The sequence below is a fragment of the Pongo abelii genome, chromosome 5, assembly GCF_028885655.2.
Source record: "Pongo abelii isolate AG06213 chromosome 5, NHGRI_mPonAbe1-v2.0_pri, whole genome shotgun sequence".
Classification (NCBI taxonomy): Eukaryota; Metazoa; Chordata; class Mammalia; order Primates; family Hominidae; genus Pongo; species Pongo abelii.
The window spans coordinates 148,322,845-148,343,799 of NC_071990.2; the positions used below are offsets into that span (position 1 = coordinate 148,322,845).

Here is a 20,955-nt window from a genome sequence, read left to right on the forward strand (position 1 = left end):
TGAGAGGATTGTTACGAGGAAGAATATTGAACAGGCAGGAAGACCTAAGTGTTATTTCCAGTAACTTACCTGGAGTAATTTCTAATGTTTTATGAGCATTTTAGTAATATTTCTAATGCTTGATTATTGTTATTTATGTTGTTACTTAATTAAAAAAAAGTACTAGTGAATGCCAACTACACTTTCACAATCAAACTTTAATACCTTTTTACTTATCTTAAAGCCTTAACAAAAGACAGTCCTCCCATAGAGCCTGGACTTCTCACAGCTGAAACGTTTTCTTGGAAATCCCTGAAACCAGGCAGTCTTGTTCTGAAGATTCACACATATGCTACCAAGGCTGCAGTGGTTCGTCTGCCTGTTGGGTATGAAGTGACTTCATTTTTCCCATAACAAAAATTGTTTGAAGGCTTGCAAATTGTTGGTTACTAAAGAAGTAAACAATATGGACTCTAAGACGTTGTTTCTTAAAGCAATTTCTCAAGGCATAGGTCCATCATTATTATTCTTGAGAAAAATAATTCCAAAAAAATACATTGAGAAATACTGTACAATGAATACCCCTTTGCGAGAGTCATAATTGTCAAAGATTCTGGGAATATATTTAGTCAACAATACTGCTTAAGCTTGTTCAACCCAGCATTTTCTAAAATTAATTTATAAATATTATACACATAACATTTATAATACTTTATTATGAATTTTCTCATAAATATTTCTTATAAGCTTTCTCACCAATATTATAATACTTAGCAAAAACCTTGATTTTATTTAAATGCAAATTGAGAAATATGCATTTTCCCCTACCAATCTAGATTTTCCTGTGGCTTATTTTTGTTAGATGTTATTTTTAATTCAGATAAAGCTGGTTAAATACATTAGTTTCAATTTTAAAGAAAATACATATAATGGAAAAGATTTTATTTTGATGAATAAAATTCAAAATATTACCTCAAATTTCAGATGAAAGAAATATTTTCACTAGGCTTTGAAGTAAACATTTTCACTAGCTTTTACTTTTTTCCCAAGAGCAATCATGCTAATTTTATGTGATCATTGAAAAGCTATGTCTCTTATGCAAAAAGCAAAGCCTCAGCAACAAATGCTAAAATAATTGTGTCAAACATCTAGTACTTCTAGAAAATACTACATTTTGAAACTTTGACATTTCTCACATCTCCCCTTTATACTCCAGCAAATCAAATTGCTCTGAGTGCTTATTCATTGAGACAACCAAGGACAAGGAATTTAATAAAGAATCTTCTTATATCCACTTTTTCCCCCACAGAACCTACACCATCAGCATGTATGTTTTGAACATGCTCTAAATCTGCAGTCCCCAATGCCAGGGCCATGGACTGGTCCTGGTCCAAGACCTGTTAGGAACTGGACCACACAGCAGGAGGTGAGCGGTGCCTGAGCTCTGCCTCCTGTCAGATCAGCAGCAGCATTAGATTCTCATAGGAGGGGGAATCCTATTGTGACCTACACCTGCAAGGGATCCAGGTTGGACACCTCTTATAAGAATCTAATGCCTGATGATCTGAGGTGGAACAGTTTCATCCTGAAACCATCCCCAAATCAAGTCCATGGAAATATTGTCTTCTGTGAAACCAGTCCTTGGTGCCAAAAAGATTGGGAACCGCTGCTCTAAATGCTCAATAACTGGAGGAACGTGAATATCCCTGCTCTCACGATATGACAACCTGGTAGAGGAGACACGATTAACATACATGAAATGATGCGTTTGTGAGAAAAAGACTAGGAAGTCTACACAGCCCTATACCTGCTTGAGTTTTTCTTGTTGTTAGGGAGAAATCAAGACTAGTCTTCACACCATGACTGCAGTGTGTGGGAAGTCACTCCAGCATGTACTGGAGAGAAGTTTGGCATTTAGCCTAACTATTTTTGTCCTACGTAACAAAGTAAAGTGTAGATTTCATGATCCCGTAGGGTTCTTATAGAGTGCAAATCCAAAAATCCTTATCTCATCTGTGTTAAAAATTGAACTCTTCACTAACCTTTGACTTTGTTAGAGTTCCAAAATGTGAACAAGCAACTCACAGGTGAAATGCCACCACCCAGGAAGCACTCGGTTCTCATCCAGCATCCCTTCTCTTTAGGAGACACATGCTACTCTTCAATGCATACTCCCCAGTAGGACACTCCATACACATCTGCAGCATGGTGTCATTTGTCATTGGGGATGAACACGTGGTGCTGCCCAACTTTGAACCAGTAAGTATTTTTGTTTATTTATTTAGAGATGGAGTCTCGCACTGTTGTCAGGGCTGCAGTGCAGTGGCATGATCTCGGCTCACTGCAACCTCTGCCTTCTAGGTTCAAGCAATTCTCCTTGCCTCAGCCCCCCAAGTAGCTGGGATTACAGGTGCATGTCCCCACACCCTGCAGATTTTTTTGTATTTTTAGTAGACACGGGGTTTCATTATGTTGGCCAGGCTAGTCTCAAACTTCTGACCTTGTGATCTGCCCACCTCAGCCTCCCAAAGTGCTGGGATCACAGGCATGAGCCACCGCGCCCAGCCACAACTGCAATTTTTATGTGCTTTATTTTCAAAGATTTTGAACTAAACACATTTTTATTTTATATTCAATTTACTCATTTTTTACCTTTTAAAACTATTAAGTATACTCTGCAAGAAATCCCCAAATGCAACCAATGAAGTCTATAATGAAGTCTGAACCCCGTGGGTATACAAGTGAAATATGTATACTTTTCTGCAACAACTGCTCTCACCTCCACTCTGTTGAATCTCTTTTCATATCTGTTAATATCTTAGTTAGATCCCATGGCATCATTGGTTCTTTGGGGTATAAGGATAAGTGCAGTCCTTTTTAATAGAGTTTAAAATTTTGGTCTCTTTCTCTCCTTTCATTTCTTCCTTTGCCTAAGGAATTTGAAACGTGTCTGGGATTTAGCAGGGAAGGAGTAGCTCAGAAGGTTCTGTCTCTTCACCTTCGTCTCCTCTCACTCTTCTTGGTCGCTTCTCCTTGGTTTTTCTTGCTCTTCTGTTCTGACAGGGTATGAAAGAAGGGATGAAGTCAATGGGACCAGTATGCCCTCTAAAATCTTCCCTTGGTTTTAGATGTTCTTTATGCACATGCATTTGGGAGAATATTTGCAGACGGCCTTCCCACTGCATAATTCCTGATGCTTCCTCAGCTCTAACCCTTTCCTACCGAAAAAAAAAAAAAAAAAAAGAAACAAACAAACACAAAACAATTCCAAATAGCACAACCTTGTATTGATGGGATTCTCTAAGCCAGCCAGCAAATTTCGTGGCAAGCAGATGGCTCCCACACATGTCACACTCATGCACAGCCACTGCTCAGACAAGGAAGAATGCAAGAGTTCCCAGGGCTGACTTCTCTGTTTGCTGTGCCATCTCTCACTAATTCTCTTTCTCTCTTGCTCAACAGCCACAGCAAGATCACACAGATCAGCAAGTTCATTTTAGACACAGGTGTCACTTATTTCCCTAACTATGTTTATCTTGCTTATTTCAAATTGTCTTTTTAAGAAAATAATTCTGCTTTATATGGTATACATTGTCCGTTTGTTGTTTTCCTTTAGATAACTTATCTCCCAGGGTGTTTATTTATTTTGGTCTGTGAGCTCACATTTCCCTGGAGATATCACTTCCTGATGTTGAAAAGATTGTTGGAGCTCAAGTCCAAGAAGCAAAAGAGAATAGACTGACCCAAGGGCAGAGAGACTAACGCTACTTAGAACCATAATGGATCCCTATCTAATATTTGACCAGAGAACTTTTCTGGTCATGGTTTCACCTTAGGGAGAAACACCACTGAGATGAAGCTTTCTGTAGGCTTTGTGATGATTCTAAGTCAGTGTGTTCCAGTAACGAGTCAGTTGCATCTGCTTCCATCAGTTTCTCACCCTAGCAAGGCATCTGTGCTTCAGGTGCACTTGCTGGGCCATTCCTCAAAATTTCAGGACAGAATTGGGAATCATGATTGCACCATGGTGCCCTCTAAGGGGAAAAAAGTTGTTTTGTTTTGTTTTGTTTTTTCCAATTTTACTTTTTTCATGCTGCTGCCAGGCAACTCCAGGACCACCCACCATACACCAACCACAACAGCTCCAAACACCTCACAGTTTTCTCCGATTTTTAAAAATTAGTTACTTCCTGAAATTCCTGCCTCCTTCTTTCTTTATGATTTTTTTAAGTGTTGATAGCAGGAGAGAGCCACCAGCCCATGCTAGGTCACCCTCTTGTCTTTTTTATCTTTCTGGCTTTCTCCCTGAAATCTCTGTTGGTCAGTCCTCAAACCACACAGTTTTTTGTCAGACTAATCCTAAATGTCCTCAGAACTAGGTCTGGTTATTAATACAGTGGGGAAATTTTACGTGATCCCCAATATGAGATGAATATTCCTTCTACAGGTTCCCACTCAGGTAGGAATTGCATTCCTTGATTTTTCTGAGACTGCAGAATTTAGTAAAGCTGCCTTGATATCAAATCCTCTATAAAGAATTATTGAATCAGTCATATAGCAGAGGTTTCATATTTTTACAGAAATTAATTTGTATAAACTAGATGACACTTAAGGATGAGTGAGGATGGCTGCCATGCTTTGTCTTCACAGGAGAGCTGCCGATTTACGGAACAGTCTCTGTTGATTATGAAAGCTATTGGGAATGTGATTGCTAATTTCAAAGATAAGTGTAAACTCTCTGCAGCTTTGAAGGATCTGCAAACAGCTCACTACCCTGTCCCCCTCCATGATAAAGAACTAACTGCACAGCACTTCAGGGTAAGCTTGTTTGGGATACAATGTTCAGAAAAGGAAACTTTCTTTTCAAAATAGTATATCTTCCATTAGGTGACCTCCCAAATCAGAGCCAGAGAAAATATTTTGGATGGAGATAATATATTTGGGAAGTGATTTCAGAAAGCAGAAATGAGGGAGTAAAAAGAATGAAATGAGAAAGAGAAAGAAATTGGTTAAACGACATGACAATTACTGCTGTGGCTTACTGGGAATCAGCTGTGCAAGGTGTCCTGAGGAACTATGGGGACATCCCTTTAAAAGTTCCCACTCAAGGAGGGCAAGATGGTGGTGCTTCTCCACCAACTCTTTTCCCCACTGTTAGGTGGTTGCTCTCGAGGGCTTTGACTTCCTCACACTTGCAATGTGTGCTTCTGCCAGGCTGAGTAGCATTCTGGCTTCACAGGCAGCCTTGAGGGGGTGAAGCAAAGAGACTTTCTGGTAACCCCTTCACAAGGCACATATGGACCTGTCCACTGCAGCTGCACTAAAACCAGGTGGGCTTAGGTCTGGCTTTTTAACCCTCACACTATTGACATTTTGGGTCAAATAATTATTATTCTGTTTCTTCAATTTTTTTGGAAGAGATTTAGAAGGATTTGTATAAGTTCTTCTTTAAATATTTTGTAAAATTCAGCAGTAAAGCCATCAGGTCATGCACTTTTATTTGATGGGAGACTTTCTCTTTTTTCAAGAGATGGGATCTTGCTCTGACACCCAGGCTGGCTTGCAGAAGCATGATCATAGCTTATTGCAGCCTTGAACTCCTGGGCTCAAGCGATCCTCCTGTCTTACCCTCCCAAGTATCTAGGACTATAGGCATGGACCACCACACCTGGCTAATTAAAAACAAACAAAAAAATTTTAGGGGGGGCAGTCTCACTATATTCCCTACACTAGTCTTAAACTCCTGGCTTCAAGCAACCCTCCTGGCTTAAAGTTCTGGGGTTAGAGGCATGAGCATTGCACTTCGCCAACATGGGATACTTGTTATTACTAATTTAATATTACCTGTATGTGTCTAGGAATTTGTCCTTTACTTCTGGGTTATCCAACTTGTTGGCATATAATTTTACATAGTAGATTATGATTCTTTGTATTTCTGCAGTTCATTTGTAATGCCCTGTAGAATGTTTAACAGCATCTCTGGTCTCCACCCTTTAAACACCAGTAGATTCCAGTTGTGACAACTGAAAAAGACTTCAGACATTGCCAGATACCCCTGCAGGGAGGGGTAGCATTGTCAGATTTAGCAAATACAAATACAGGACACCCAGTTAAATTCTATTTTGTGTGTAAACAAACCATATGTGCAATATTTAGGACAGAAGTATACTACTGTCCTAGTATACTTATAAAATTACTTACATAATTACTTATATAAAATGTATTTTATCCATTATTCAAAGTTGACTGGGTGTTTGGGGTTCTTGGGGAAATAAAATTAGAAATAAAATCTCCCAACTTAGATGACCTGTTCACAAGGCAGAAGAAAAGGAAAACAATTTATTGTTGAATGAAGTTTAAGCCAGAAGATGGTGCACATCACGGGCAATCTGCTAAGAGATTGCAAAGACAAAAACAAACAAAAAATCTTACCCCAAGCAGATACAGCCCATTTCACACGTACTGTCAAGATAAACAATATGTAGTCCTCAAGGGAAAAGACTCCATAGCACCTCTTGCCACACAACATAGTTCATCTCAAATTCACTTGGTATGGGGGTGAGCATCTGTGTTAAGTAATTGGCTTTATCTAAAAGAAAAATACACTTGTAACACCTTCGTATCAGCAAGGTACCTACCAGTGGTAGTCTCCTACTCTCCCAAAGAAACTGGGAAATACAATACTGGGAAATACTATCTTCCACGATGATTAACATTTCAAAGAAATGGTTCTCAGGTCCTGGAGAAAAACATTCCTGGTCTGTTAAATGGGCAAGAGGTTTATTTAGCTTTCTAGAAAGATTTACTGGCCAATATGGTGAAACTCCATCTCTACTAAAAACAGAAAATTTAGCCAGGTGTTATGTGCTGGTGGGCGCCTGTAATCCCAGCTGCTTGGGAGGTCGAGGCAGGAGAATTGCTTGAACCCGGGAGGCAGAGGTTGCAGCAAGCCGAGATTGCGCCATTGCACTCCAGCCTGGGCAACAGGAGCAAAACTCCATCTCAAAAATAAATAAATAAATAAACAAACAAATAAATAAGATTTACAAACATTTCCGAGAGAGGGACAGAGAAAGAGAGAGAGAACTTATCATTACAAGTGTCCTAAATGTAAATGCTCTAAGGCAAAGGATGTGGGGGGAGCAACCTCTTTCCTTATTTTTCATAGGGAGTGATTAAGCCCCTTATTTTTTAATTTGTACTTCCCCTTACAGTGTAATGTATTTAATTGGCAATGCTGCCTGAGGGGCAGATCAATCCCAGTTGAGAACTACTCACCTACAGCATGACAGTAATATACAAGAAATATTTGCCATAATTCACCTGTAGAACAAGTCTGATAGTGCCCCCACCCTTAAGTAAACTCTCATCCATTCTTCAAGTCGGTAGCTGGTCACAAGGTGTAAAATTAAACAAATAAATAATTAAATCACCATATGACAAAAAAAGCTATAGTCTCTATAGCTACCACCGGCCTTGAGGCCACAATCAGTATTCAACAGCTCTCTCCTCTACCACCCATTCTAGATTGCCTTGTCTTGCAGCCAGTTCTTCTAGTTGTTTACCTGGTGAGTGATCCAGATTCTCCATCCTGATGGGTGCAGGATCTTGGCTACTTTACTACAGCCAGGCCATGGTTGCTGCAATTACTCATTTACTATGGAAGCATCAAGAAGTGTCCCAGCAAGTTTCAGACTAAATTCTCCCTGCTCCCTCAATGTAGCAGAAACCTTAATACCTCATGATAATCAATGTGAATTCTCCTTCTACCCTGTTATATTAACTCCTTTTTTTCTGCTTATCCACCAAGATGAGAGGCCCAAAGCAACCACACATATGTCACAGTTTAGTTTTATCGTAAATAATACCATATTCCCTGGTGGAATTATCCCTTGTTTCCTTCCCTCAAGAAATGTGTTCTGAAATCTAGCAAACCCGTTATTGTGGGGGAATTGGGCACGGAGTCTGCAAATGGGTCATGGCAGATGATGGGGAGAGAGGCCAATCTTACTTGCAACTTTTGAATCCCAGGCCTGTGTGTTTTAACTATGCAGATACAGCACCAGATATTGGTCTTTGGTTCCATATGTACGTACTTCAAGTGACATCTCCAGGCTGGCTTTTTAACTGAGCCTTCTATGTGTCATTGCAATCTACCAGGAACTTTGTTCAATTCTACGTATGGTATATGTTAGGACCAACATGTTCCAGACTATTCCCAGTGATTAAATCTTTACTTTATAATGCAACTCTTGATCCACGGGTATGTTAGCTGAATCCCATGTTTGTAAACCAGATTTTCTATAACCTCTTAGATAATGATGCTGGCCGAGGTACCAAGGACACAGAAAGCAAACTCATAGCTGAGGCAGGAGTCAATTCTTGTAAGGAATCAGTGACCCACCTAATGGAAGTCTAGTCCACTGAAAGCAATTTGCCACCAAGTAACTGGCCAGACTTTTCAGGGGATACCATACCAAAGAAGAGAGTCAATTTCTGTTGCTGATAGGTTAGATGACTGAGCCTGGATGAAAGAGAGCCCAGGTGGTTGGTTCACCATTTCATGCTACCAAGATTACTCCACATGGGCTCAATGTAGCTGGCCCTGATTTAATATGTAAGGGGTCTTGGTGAATGCATCACTTATGCAAAAGGAAGCTATTTTGGTAAAAAAAAAAATCTCCATTTTATACTTTGATAATTACACAACTATGTGACATATGATGAAGAAGCTTTGTCTAAATAAGTCTAAAAGAGTTTTTTCAATATGAGGTTAGTACTATTACTAAGTGATTAAAAAAACTCTAAGACAAATATTTTCATTTTATGTAGCATATGAAATAATAGTGTGTCTTACAATGGATGGCATCTTAAAATCAATAAAATAAGCTATTTAACTTGCTTAAGCACAAGAATAATGCTATTTTTTTTACCTTATTCTTTACCTCCTCTACCAGTTTAATGCTGTATTTTAATTGAGTCTATATTATAAACATTGTTGTAGTGATTACATTTTATTAAATTAGAAATAATCAAATGATAATTTTGGTCTCTTACTGGGCGAGTGAGACTTCAAAGAATCTTCTGTTAGGTTGTGTGTATATCTGAGAAATGGTTTTTATTTTTTTAGAGTATCTAAAAATTTTTTAGAGCTTTTCTGGCCAGATGATGGTATTCTCTTGCTATAAAAAAATTAATGTACTTTATCTGTTTCAGGTTTTTCATCTTTCCTTATGGCGTTTAATGAAAAAAGTTCAAATAACAAAACCTCCTCCAAACTTCAAATTTGCATTCCGGGCTATGGTTTTGGACTTGGAGTTACTCAATTCCTCCTTGGAAGAGGTTTCTTTAGGTACCTATTAATTGTATATATTTAATCAAGGAATTCCTAGTTTTAAGTAAGTTAAATAATTTGAGAAATGTGTTTGTGGAGTAAGTGGAATAGGTCTGTGTGGACTGTCATGGAGTTCAAGCAGTGCTCTAAGAGCTCAAGGGGCTCCAAGGACCTGCTGGGGATCCCCTACTCCTAATCCCCACCACATACACTTCCAGGGGAGCCTAGAATTTCTCTGTTTTATTTACTCCTAACCTTAAAAATATGGAAGTCACTAATCTATATGGTTTGATTTGAAGAATTCTGGCAAGATCCTCTGACCCAAGTAACCCTACTTTTCTCTTCTTTCCATGCTGTGCTCCCATCATTTTAACATGTCTTTTATTTTTGAGAGAAATCTCTGGCTATATTCACACAGAAATCAATAGTAGTTCACCAAGATGTCCCTATTTCATGTGTTTTCCCTCCTGCAGAATATTTACATTCTAACAAGAACCACCTAGAGCTGGTAATACTAAATACGATGCTAACTGTTGCAATGTAGAATTTTATACGTTGGAGGGCTTTGGCAGCTAAAGGCGTTGAAACTCAGGGAAGGGATTAAATATAACTTTCAGTCCAAAGTTTGTTTTTTCCTTTCCAGTGGAATGGCTGGATGTTAAATATTATATGCCCACAAGTGATAAAGAGTATTCTCCTGAGGAAGTAGCAGCAGCAATTAAAATTCAAGCCATGTGGAGAGGAACTTATGTTAGATTACTTATGAAAGCCAGAATACCAGGTACGATTGTCCAAACATTTATAAAATGAACTTGTTTGTAAAAGAATAAATATTTATGTGTGTTAATGAAAGTATTTTAGTCACCCCACTTTATGGCTCAGCTAATTAATTTCAGTCCTCTAAATAATGAAATTATTTGAAATCAGGAAGCATGTCCAATGCACTTAGTGCCTTGTTTCCGGGATTGGCACAGTGCCTGGTGCATCATAAGCACACAATAAATACTTGCTGAAAGAATGAGTGAAAAAATGAATGAATTATCAGCTTTGTTTTCCCAATCTATTGCAAGTTCTTTTAAAACAGGGAACTTGTCTTTTTCTGTATATATCCCAAGTACCTAGCATTGTACTACCTCAGTCAGCCTCAGCTAAGTCATAGATATTTTCACATTTCCAGATGATTTTTCAAGCAAATGAATGAATAAGTAAGTGAACGAATAAACTAATGCATAATAAAGAAGCCACTATGGATGTCCATAGTGACATACATCTAGAAGGCATAAAATGCATTTTAAATGTGTTCTCAAATTTATTAAATCAGATACATCTGTGTATATGAAATAAACTCTTTTGCCAAAAGGTCAATTTTATCAGCTTAAAATAAAACATGGCAGATGCAAAACTTATATTCAAGCACTTTGGGAGGCTGAGGTGGGCAGATCGCTTGCGCTCTGGAGTTCAAGACCAGCCTGGGCAACATGGGAAAACCATGTCTCTACAAAAAATATAAAAATTAGCCAGGCATGGTGGCATGTGCCTGTAGTCCCAGCTACTTGGGAGGCAGAGGTGAGAGGATTACCTGAGCTCAGGAGGTGGTGGTTGCAGCGAGCCTGAGCTGAGATCACACCACTGCACTCTAGCCTGGGTGACAGGGTGAGATCTTGTCTCAAAAAACAAAAAACAAAAAATATATATTCAATTATTTTCATTCTGTGCTTTTTGCTGACATTTTGATAGGAGAAGCCTTACCTCCAATAGAATTCTTTACATATATTGAAACATTTTCTTGTAAAAAAAAAAAAGATCTATTTAAAACATTTAGTAATATTTAAAATGTTTAAGCAGTAAAAATGTCAGATACACAATGGTTTAAAAACCCTAAATTACATAGTTTAATGATAGTTGTCTAATTTAATGGGGTTTTTTTCCCCATTACAAAACATATGCATTCATCAAACTCAATATAGGATGTCTTGCTTTTTGTGCTGCTATAATGGAATACCAAAGACTAGGTTATTTATAAAGAACAGAGATTTATTTCTTACAGTTCTGAAGGCTGGAAAATCCAAAATCAAGGGGTTTGCATCTGGACAGAGCCTTTATCCCATGAGGAAGGTGGCAGGGTGAGAGAGCACACTCATGAAAGAGAGAGAGAGAGAGAGAAAGAGATAAAGGAGGGATAGAGAGAGCCAGAACTCATCTTTTTATCAGGAAGCCACTTCTGAGATAACTAACGCACTCTTTCAATAATCACATTAATTCATTCATAAGGGCATAGCCCTCATGAGCTAATCACCTCTTAAAGGTTCCACTTCTCAATGCTGTTACTTTGGGAATTAAGTTTCTAACACATAAAGTTTGGGAAATATATTCAAACCATGCATATGGTAAAATATGCTTTTATTGTCCATATATGTTGTAAAAATTTTCATATAATGATTTTACTTCCCTTTTTAGAGACTGAAAATATGGGCAATTTAGTAATGTACTTCATTGAGTTTGTGTTCAACTATTCAAAATGTTTTTTAAACAGTGTTTGCATTTTTTTCACTCAACATATATTTATTGAATGACTCTTGATTGCACAGCAATGTTACATATTTTGGCCTTATAGCAGTCAATAAAACAGAGAAGGTTTCTACTCTGATGAATCTTGTATTCTAGTGAGAGTAAGCATATAATAGACAAGTAAATATATGAAAATATCAATTTCAGATGCTGGCAAATACTATGAAGAAATTAAGATAGGATAATTAGAAAAAGAATGTTAGTTTCTGATACAGTAAATTTGAGGCTCTTAATAAGGATTCGTATTTTCTTGGCAAATTATCTACTTTTAAACCATTTGCAGATAATGCAGTAGATTGAGCTCCAATAAAATCCTATTAGCCATTGTTCTTTAGAAAAATTGGATGGATTACTTTTTCTGAGAAAAGATCTGTCACAAAAAAAGTTTTAGTGTAACAGAGGTCTCCTTATGTAAACACTTTGATGACTAACTTAGGTCGAGCAATATTCTAAGACTTTAAATTAAAGATGACGGGAAACAGCATAATATGGTGAGCGGAGCTCTTGACTAGAAGTTTGTAGCTTATATTTTAAATCTGATTTTTCTGCTAATGAAGCCTATGACTTTGGATACCATCTTACTTGTGAGTTTCAACTTCATTTGTGAAAATGAAGGCTTTGGACAAGATGATCTTTCAGGCATCTTAAAGCTTAACGTTGTTATTATTTATTATTATTTTTAGACACAAAAGAAAATATCAGTGTTGCAGATACTCTTCAAAAAGTTTGGGCTATATTGGAAATGAATTTAGAACAGTATGCAGTTTCTCTCTTAAGGTAAAGCAGTCAAATGATATTTTTATTGCAGTGTATTGTCCTTTTGTCAAAGTCCAGTTTGAATACTACCATATTTGTTGAGAGCTCCCCAGTCACTGCAGCCAGAACCACACCATTACTTTGGACCTTCCACAATATTTTATCTGAAACATTTCTATGGTACTTGCTACTTTTTGTTTATGTTTTAATTGCACGGAACTAAAATTCTAAGCAGAAAACCTCTAGGAGCAGAACAAAGTTTCCTTAAATCTTATGGTACTGAGAAGACAAAAATTAAAGTTTAAGACCTGGTAGCGGATGAGATCCCAGTCAACAAATAGTCAGATGAAATCCTTGGAGGACAACACTTTCTAAACAGGGACAAGGCGGAGGTAGATTGAACCTTAGAAAAACTGCATTCTAGCCATAATTCATGTCCAACAGTCATGCTAACCTGAACAAAACAGAAAAAAATTACACACCCACTCACCTCCCCCCCAGTATATATACACACTGTACATTATGGAAAATATGTGGAACCATACACTCTGGGGATTTAGATTTTAGAGGTGGCAGAAAAAAAAAATCTAAGCTTGACTGTTATGAAAATGAGCAAGAAAATAAATAATAAAAAAGAGAAAATAGATTAAAAGTTTGAGAATTTAATAAAACACAGACAAATGGAAAGTACATCAATGAACATTTTAATAACCAAAATTAGGAACTCATTAATGAATTTAACCACAGATTAGGCATAGTAGAAGAAGAGTTTAGTGAACTGGGTAATATGTCAATAAAAAGTATCCCAAGCGAAGCTAAGAGAAAATGAATGGAAAACAGCATAAGGGACTTGTGGGTTATTCTTAGAAAGCTTAGTGTGTAAGTAATTGGAGTGACAGAAGGTACAAAGATAACAGGTGAGAACTTTCCAAAACTGATAAAAGACATCAGTTTACATTTTCAAGAGACTCTGCAGACCCCATGCAGATTACTTGATTAACTTTTACTCCAGAATCCAGTTCCTAAAAGGGTTACACTTTTGCCTAAAGTTTTAATTGTATGAATGCACATGAGGAGCACAAACCCTCTTTTCCAACCTGCTTTTGTATTTTGGGGCTACCAGGAGGAGATCTCTAGGTCAGATCCTACACCTAATTTTCATGAAAACGATGTGCTAAAAAGTGAGTGTCCCTATTAGGGAATAGGATCAGTACACCAGGGAGGTGTATTTGAAACACTAGCATAATACCTTCAGGGGATTGTCGTTCTTCTCCATGTGATCTTTCCACTACAGCCAAGACCATTTCACGGAATCTCAGCTCATATCTGAGACAGAGGCCATGCTCTTTCAATGCTTTGAGTTCTACATACACATTTCTTGGACAGATAAACCCAAAAAGTCTGTTATTTAAACTCAAATCCCAGTGGCATCCAAATCTACCTTATCCTAGCAGGCATTAATTCTATGGTTAAGAACACATAATTTGACACAAGACCTGAAGCTAACCCCAGCTCTACTAATTATTGTTGTCCAAGACAAGATTCTTATCCTCTCTAAACTTAATTTTTATATGTAGCATAGGGATAGTAATATCTACTGTATAGTACTATTCTCTCATAAATCTGTAAAGATAAATTAAGGTAGACAGGAAAAGTACTTAGCACAATGCCACAGATTGAATCATTACAGAAAAGTAGCCACAGTAAACGTTGGTATTGTCATTACTACTACATGTGGAACTTTGAGGTTCTGAAGCCTAGCCTTTCATTCTCAACTCTGAAGGGGAAGAACTGAGTTTACCAATTTATGATTTAGTCTTAAGATTGAATCCCATTTGAAATTTGAATCCCATTTCATGTTTTTTTTTTTTTTTCTTTAGACAGAGTCTCGCTCTGTTGCCCAGGCTAGAGTGCAGTGGCGCGATCTGGGCTCACTGCGAGCTCTGCCTCCTGGGTTCATGCCATTCTCCTGCCTCAGCCTCCCTAGTAGCTGGGACTACAGGTGCCTGCCACCATGCCCAGCTAATTTTTTGTATTTTTAGTAGAGACGGGGTTTCACCGTGTTAGCCAGGATGGTCTCGATCTCCTGACCTCGTGATCCACCTGCCTTGGCCTCCCAAAGTGCTGGGATTACAGGCATGAACCACTGCACCCGGCCAAATCCCACTTCATCTTAACAATTCAATCCAATTGTGTGGACGCACACAGAGAGAACAGACCCTCTTGTACAAGTTGCTTCTGCATTGTGGGGCCTATCACAGGAAAATCTATAGGTCAGATCTTGCACCCAATTTTCTTGCAAATGATGTCTAAAAAACAAACTCCCCTATGAGGGCATCGTATCAGATAAAAATCTGACTAAATTGAAACTAATTCTTAATTAAGACTAAATCTTCCAACTCAGTCAGGTGTATCACCCTGGGTCATTGAAAATATTCTATATAGTTCATCAGGATTTTGATGGCCCTACATTCATTAAAAGGGTAGAAGGTTTAAGGGGAACAGTGACAGTCTGGGAAGACCAGAAATCACACCCTTATTTTAGAATGGTGGCAGGTCCTGTTACAGTCAATTCCCACTGCAACCAGCTTAATTCCCATGTTGGTTGAGCCAACATCCTTGTATAGATTAGGCCAGCCGTGTGTGATTTCCAGGGGTGTCCTGTATTGACAGACCTGCACTTCATAGCTCCTAGTTAGAATTATCATACCATTGATCATCCAAACTAGGACATTGACAAGAAAAGATGGAGAACTGCTAATAATTAGGCCAGGACTGTAAGTATAAACCACAGCTATCCCAGGCAAACTAGGATAGACGGTTACCCTATTATTCGTCTTTGTCACCATTTTAAAAGGCCTTTTAACCCCCTTCCAAGTATAATCCTGTTAGTTTCCTCCTACCAAAAGCCTATGATCAACAAAACCCAATGATGAAATGGAGTATGTGACTTTTGTCTTCCATGAGGACCACCATGGCTTTGCTTTCCACTGACAATCAATGGAAACATCTGCTTTCTGGAAGACAAGAACACCTCTGGCTCTGTCTAGACCTCTAAAACAGAACCATTTGCTATGGCCATAATGCTTCCATCCCAGCTAATACCTGAGACATCGTATAAAGGGCCTTATATTCCCAGTGCTACAAAGGGCGCATCCAGTTTCTGGCGGAATAGGAGGGATAAGACCCAGAAAATCCATCACATCATCACTCCCATTGTGTTCTGGAATATGTCACAGCCTTCCAGGGGGAAAACGTGGAGAAACCTCAGCTCCATAATTAGATTAGCAGTGTATGCTCTACTCCCTTACACACTCAGAAATCATGCAGGAGGAAAGCCAGCCCTCTCCACTTGTGCATGGCCTTAGATTTTTAAAATCTATTTTTCCAAACGTATTTCTCACTTTAAACTCCATTTCAGTCTCCATTTTCTCTACTTTAATTCCAGGCCCTTCAGTGACTCTCATCCAGTTTTGTTGCTGGTTTGCTTGCTTCTAGTTTTTCTATCCTTATAGCTTCAACTTCGGTTCTGGTTTCCCACCTGTAAACTTTACTCCCTCAATCATGAATCATGTTCTCCTTTGAGAGCCTCAGATAACCTTGGGCACCTTTGACAAACATCTTTTGTGATTGACCTAGAATGGGTCCCCTTCCCTTGGCACCATGTAGCAGGGACTACACAGACCCCCTTTGATCAAGATCTCAATCTAGCCAACAATGACTTCCAATATCTTATACTATTTTTTGTCATTTCTTTTTGTAAATAGAGTTTATCTTTAAAGTGGCTTTTGCCATTGATACAAAATTTATTTTTATATTTCTAGACTAATGTTTAAAAGCAAGTGCAAGTCTTTGGAATATTATCCATGCTATCAAGATGAAGAAACTAAGATTGCTTTTGCAGATTATACTGTGACTTATCAAGAACAGCCACCAAATTCTTGGTTTGTAGTATTCAGGTGAGGTTGTTATATAATGACAAATATGTCTCTAAATGGCTTGCAATATCTGTATTTATGAATATTTATTTATGATAGTAATAAAGGTATTAGCTTCTGGGTTGCTTTCATAAGTTAGTTAAAATTCTCCCACACTTGGCATTTTAAATGAGATATTATAGAAATTTTTATCTATTCTTTTCCTCAAAATATGAAGAATGTTTGGTAATTATTAGAACCTTTCATGTTCATGATAAAAATACCATAACAAATTAATATGCTTTTAGTATAGAAAAAGATTCTTTAATTTCTAAGCAATAGCATATTTGGTAAAAGTCAGAATTACTTATAAAATTGATTTTTTAATAGCATTTGCATTTACTTGACAAAATAACATATTAATAGTAATTTTTAAAAGAAAATAACATGTGTGCCTTTTAGTTATTTGGAACTTTGGATTTTTTTAAAAATTTCTTGGCATTAATGCAAATTTCAAACTTCCTTTAAGATGCATGTCAAGGGAAAGTTCATGCTTTTGTAATTACAGAGAAACATTTTTGGTTCCTCAAGATATGATTTTGGTTCCCAAAGTATATACTACACTTCCAGTCTGTATCCTACATGTTGTTAATAATGACACAATGGAGCAAGTGCCAAAGGTGTTCCAAAAAGTAGTGCCTTATCTTTATACCAAGAATAAGGTAGGTATAAAATTTATTCTCCACATATGATAGAAAGGCAGTGAAAAGCCACCAGCTTGTAGAGGGTCCTGAAGGGAGGGCAGAGTTGTTTTTAATCTACTTAACAGGCAAATAAGGCCCTGATCTTTCACTATAGAAGTCCCATATATTTAACAGTAGGAGATATTTAATGTAAATGCTAAAGCATTCTTTACCTCTCAACGCTCTTTCTTCTTCTTCCGAAAAAAAATATGACAAAAAGAAAGCATTAGAAATCCTAATTATTGAAATTTAAGAAACATATAAATGCTTAAAATAGAAATGAATCTAAAGAGCTCCTTTAGCCTTATCCCAAAACCAAATCAGATGATTATCTTTGTTTCCCACTGGGTTTTTATTCTGCTCCTGTATATTTCAGAAAATTGTAGTCACATAGCCACCAACCATCACCACCTCATTTTGAGGGCTACATAAATTGCTTTACCAGCCAGAGGTACTTGGGGACCTTACTGTGGCTAAATGATAGACCCTGATCTCTGACCTTCACTCAAACCACATTGCTTCTCTGTTTATTTGAATTTCATATTTTTCTTTTCAGTCATTTCCTCTAAGAGAGAATCACAACAAATGATAATGTATACCTAACTGGATATGAAGAGGGCTGTTTTAGCTCTGATCTTCCATTCTGCAGCTTTATGCCTTTAAACCTCTTCATTTTTCTTTTTGAGTTATGTCTGTACTTGACTTCTGAGATTCATTTCAGCCTATGATTCTATACATTATTTTGTGTAAATTAGAACATACTTATCTCATGAATACTGCTTTTGTATAAATGAAGGATACATTTAAAAATGTATTAACTCCATAAAAATCCTAATAGCTCTTTCATGCTGTCTTAGAGATTTTAGGAAACATTTTAAAAATAAGGGCAATTAAATTTTTGATGAAACTACTTAACCCCATTGCTACATCTGTGTGCATATGTATATATTATATACATATATAATCTGTTTTCTTGAAAGTTTTTTTTACCATTTTATTATAATTTAGAAGTTGTATGTGTTTCATTAAACCTTTGTTTTTCTGTCATTTTTAATAAGATAGATTTTTTATATTGCAATCAGAGTTTATTAAATTTGATGATATTCTCAAATTGTAACTTGGGCTTAAATTATTTTTATTTTGCATTAAATTTGGCAAATTTAACATTTACATTTTATAAGCAAATCTGATAAACATCAATATTTTTGTGTGCAGTTATCTATGTTTGGAATTATACACCTAAACATAATTTTTTAAAACTCACTTGATCAAAGTCAATGCATCAATATATTATTTTTATTTATTGTTCTTGTTAATTACCTTAAAAGGGCATTTACATATCACTTTAAAACAGAATACTTTGCTAATAAAATTCAATTCCTGTACATCAAACATGTATTTACAAACTTTATTTGACCCACACCAGTTCCTTTTATACTATATTTATTCTTCCCCATGTCCTAATAAATGGTATCTCTAAACCAAGCTTGTCCAACCCACGGCCCATAGGCTGCATGCTGCCCAGGATGACTTTAAATATATCCCAACACAAATTTGTAAACTTTCTTAAAACACTATGAGATATTTTTGTGATTCTTTTTTTTTAAGTTCCTCAGTTTAGTTAGTGTTAGTGTATTTTATGCATGGCTCAAGACAATTCTTCCACTGTGGCCCAGGGAAGCCAAAAGATTGGACACTCCTCCTCTAAACCTGGCCTTTCTGCAGCAGAATGCCTTGGGTTAAACCAAACTACAGAGCTAGTTCTTCACCAACAAATTTGTCCACACACCAGTAGATTCTTTTTTGAATGTTTGTTTTTAAAGTTTGAGTTAGGCTTCCTTTTGAACAGAAACAGTTTATTTAATTTGTGATTAGAATTCAAAAGTCACAAAGATTAAGAGGAAGAAGATGATTTAATTTGAAGGGAGACTCTATCAAGGTTATAGATGTCATCAAATTCTAGGAATGAATTCTGTATTACTAGATAAATATACTAATGCTAGTCTTGAATGCTTCATTTTGGAAGAGACCTTTAAAGAATATTTGGTTGAACCAAGTACAAATCTGATTATTATTTACATCTAGCATACTTCCTTGGGTTGGGATGGGTTTGGTTTTTGTTTTAGAAACTCCATTGTAGACCTCCCTCTCTAGATTAAGCTTGAATTTTTCGGCTAGTTCTAAGTGATACATTTTGAGTCAACGTTCAGAAGAACATTCTAGCTCCACTTAACTATTATTTTTAAGTTGTAAATTGAGACTGCAGCAAACATACTTCCTGTCTCATATTTTATCTCTTCTGCCCTCTCACTCTAGTCAGCTCTGTTTAGAAAAAAAGTTAAGGCCGGGCGCAGTGGCTCATGCCCATAATCCCAGCACTTCGGTAGGCTAAGGCAGGTGGATCACCTGAGGTCAGGAGTTCGGGACCAGCCTGGCCAACATGGCAAAAGCCCGTCTCTACTACTAATACAAAAATTAGCCAGGTGTGGTGGTGTGTGCCTGTAGTCCCACCTACTAGGGAGGCTGAGGCAGGAGAATCACTTGAACCCAGAAGACGGAGGTTGCAGTGAGCCGTGATCACACCACTGCTTTCCAGCCTGGGTGACAAGAGCGAAACTCCACCTCCAAAAAGAAAAAAAGTTTAAAGTGGAGAAATTGCGGAGGAGAATGTCAAGCTGTGTGAATAGAAAAATAGCTTCAGTGGACCCTTTTGTGCTGCAGTTTTCCTCTCTTCATAGTTCTTGATCTTTGAACATTTATCCAAACAACCTTTGTCCCTGCTAAAATGTGGTTCCCAGAACTGAATGCTGCCTCTGAAAGTAATTCTGACCCACAAAACATAAAGAGGATCATTGATCCATTGTTTTGTACCCTGTGTTTGCATCAGTCTTTGGGTACCTACAAGGCATGTTGATATGGTGGACTCAGGAGACACCTCAAGAGAGAATATCTTTGGCTGGCTAGGTAATGTCTAAAACTCTATTGAGCAGTTATACAACTAGCAATCTTAGGTGGGAATTTTGTGGCTAATTCTGCCCAGCAGGCTCATCAAGAGGCATCCTGGCCCATATGAAATTCACCAGAGGCCTTGACATATGCCTGCCTGAAATTCATAAACACCATGTCTGCAACTTTTACCTGATGTTGTGTCTTCTAATCTTATGAAAAAAGTAAATAAGTTTTGTTTCCAATAAACTCATGCTGGCTTTAAGAATAGGTTTTATCTTTGAGGTTCACATGAGACATGCTTTTTATGAGCTGCGGCAGAACTTTGATAAGCACTATTATTAGACTTACTAATCTGTGGTTTGCAGAGTATACATTCTTCTTAAGTTTGAAAAATCAGACTTGTTTGCTCCATTTTTTTCATAAATACTCAAGACCATACACTGTAATTCAGAATACTAGTCTATGGAATTCCTCAATACTCAGTACTCGATTATATAACTCTTTTACTACTGAATCCATTTAGAATAGCCGAGTTCTGTCCTATAATCCCATCACTGATTTAGCTTTGGATTTTCACTTACCAATATCTATCCCACCATTTAATAACTTTTTCCTTTATAATTATTCTGAGTCTAAGCAAAAACAAAATAATTTTGCTTTGCCTCTTTAATTCATTAGTACAATGAACTCAAATAATAATATCAATACA

General features: G+C 37.2%; 1 protein-coding gene across 1 annotated transcript in view; it reads left to right on the forward strand.

The window, feature by feature from the left end:
• ADGB (androglobin) overlaps positions 1-20,955 on the forward strand; it is a 203,556-nt gene that overhangs the window by 125,759 nt on the left and 56,842 nt on the right. Inside the window, exons 18-25 of the mRNA XM_002817462.5 lie at positions 224-365; positions 2,124-2,238; positions 4,630-4,797; positions 9,196-9,331; positions 9,957-10,094; positions 12,565-12,658; positions 16,462-16,596; positions 17,123-17,276. Of these exons, the coding sequence (XP_002817508.5) occupies positions 224-365; positions 2,124-2,238; positions 4,630-4,797; positions 9,196-9,331; positions 9,957-10,094; positions 12,565-12,658; positions 16,462-16,596; positions 17,123-17,276 (1,082 nt within the window). The remainder of the gene's footprint in view (positions 1-223; positions 366-2,123; positions 2,239-4,629; positions 4,798-9,195; positions 9,332-9,956; positions 10,095-12,564; positions 12,659-16,461; positions 16,597-17,122; positions 17,277-20,955) is intronic.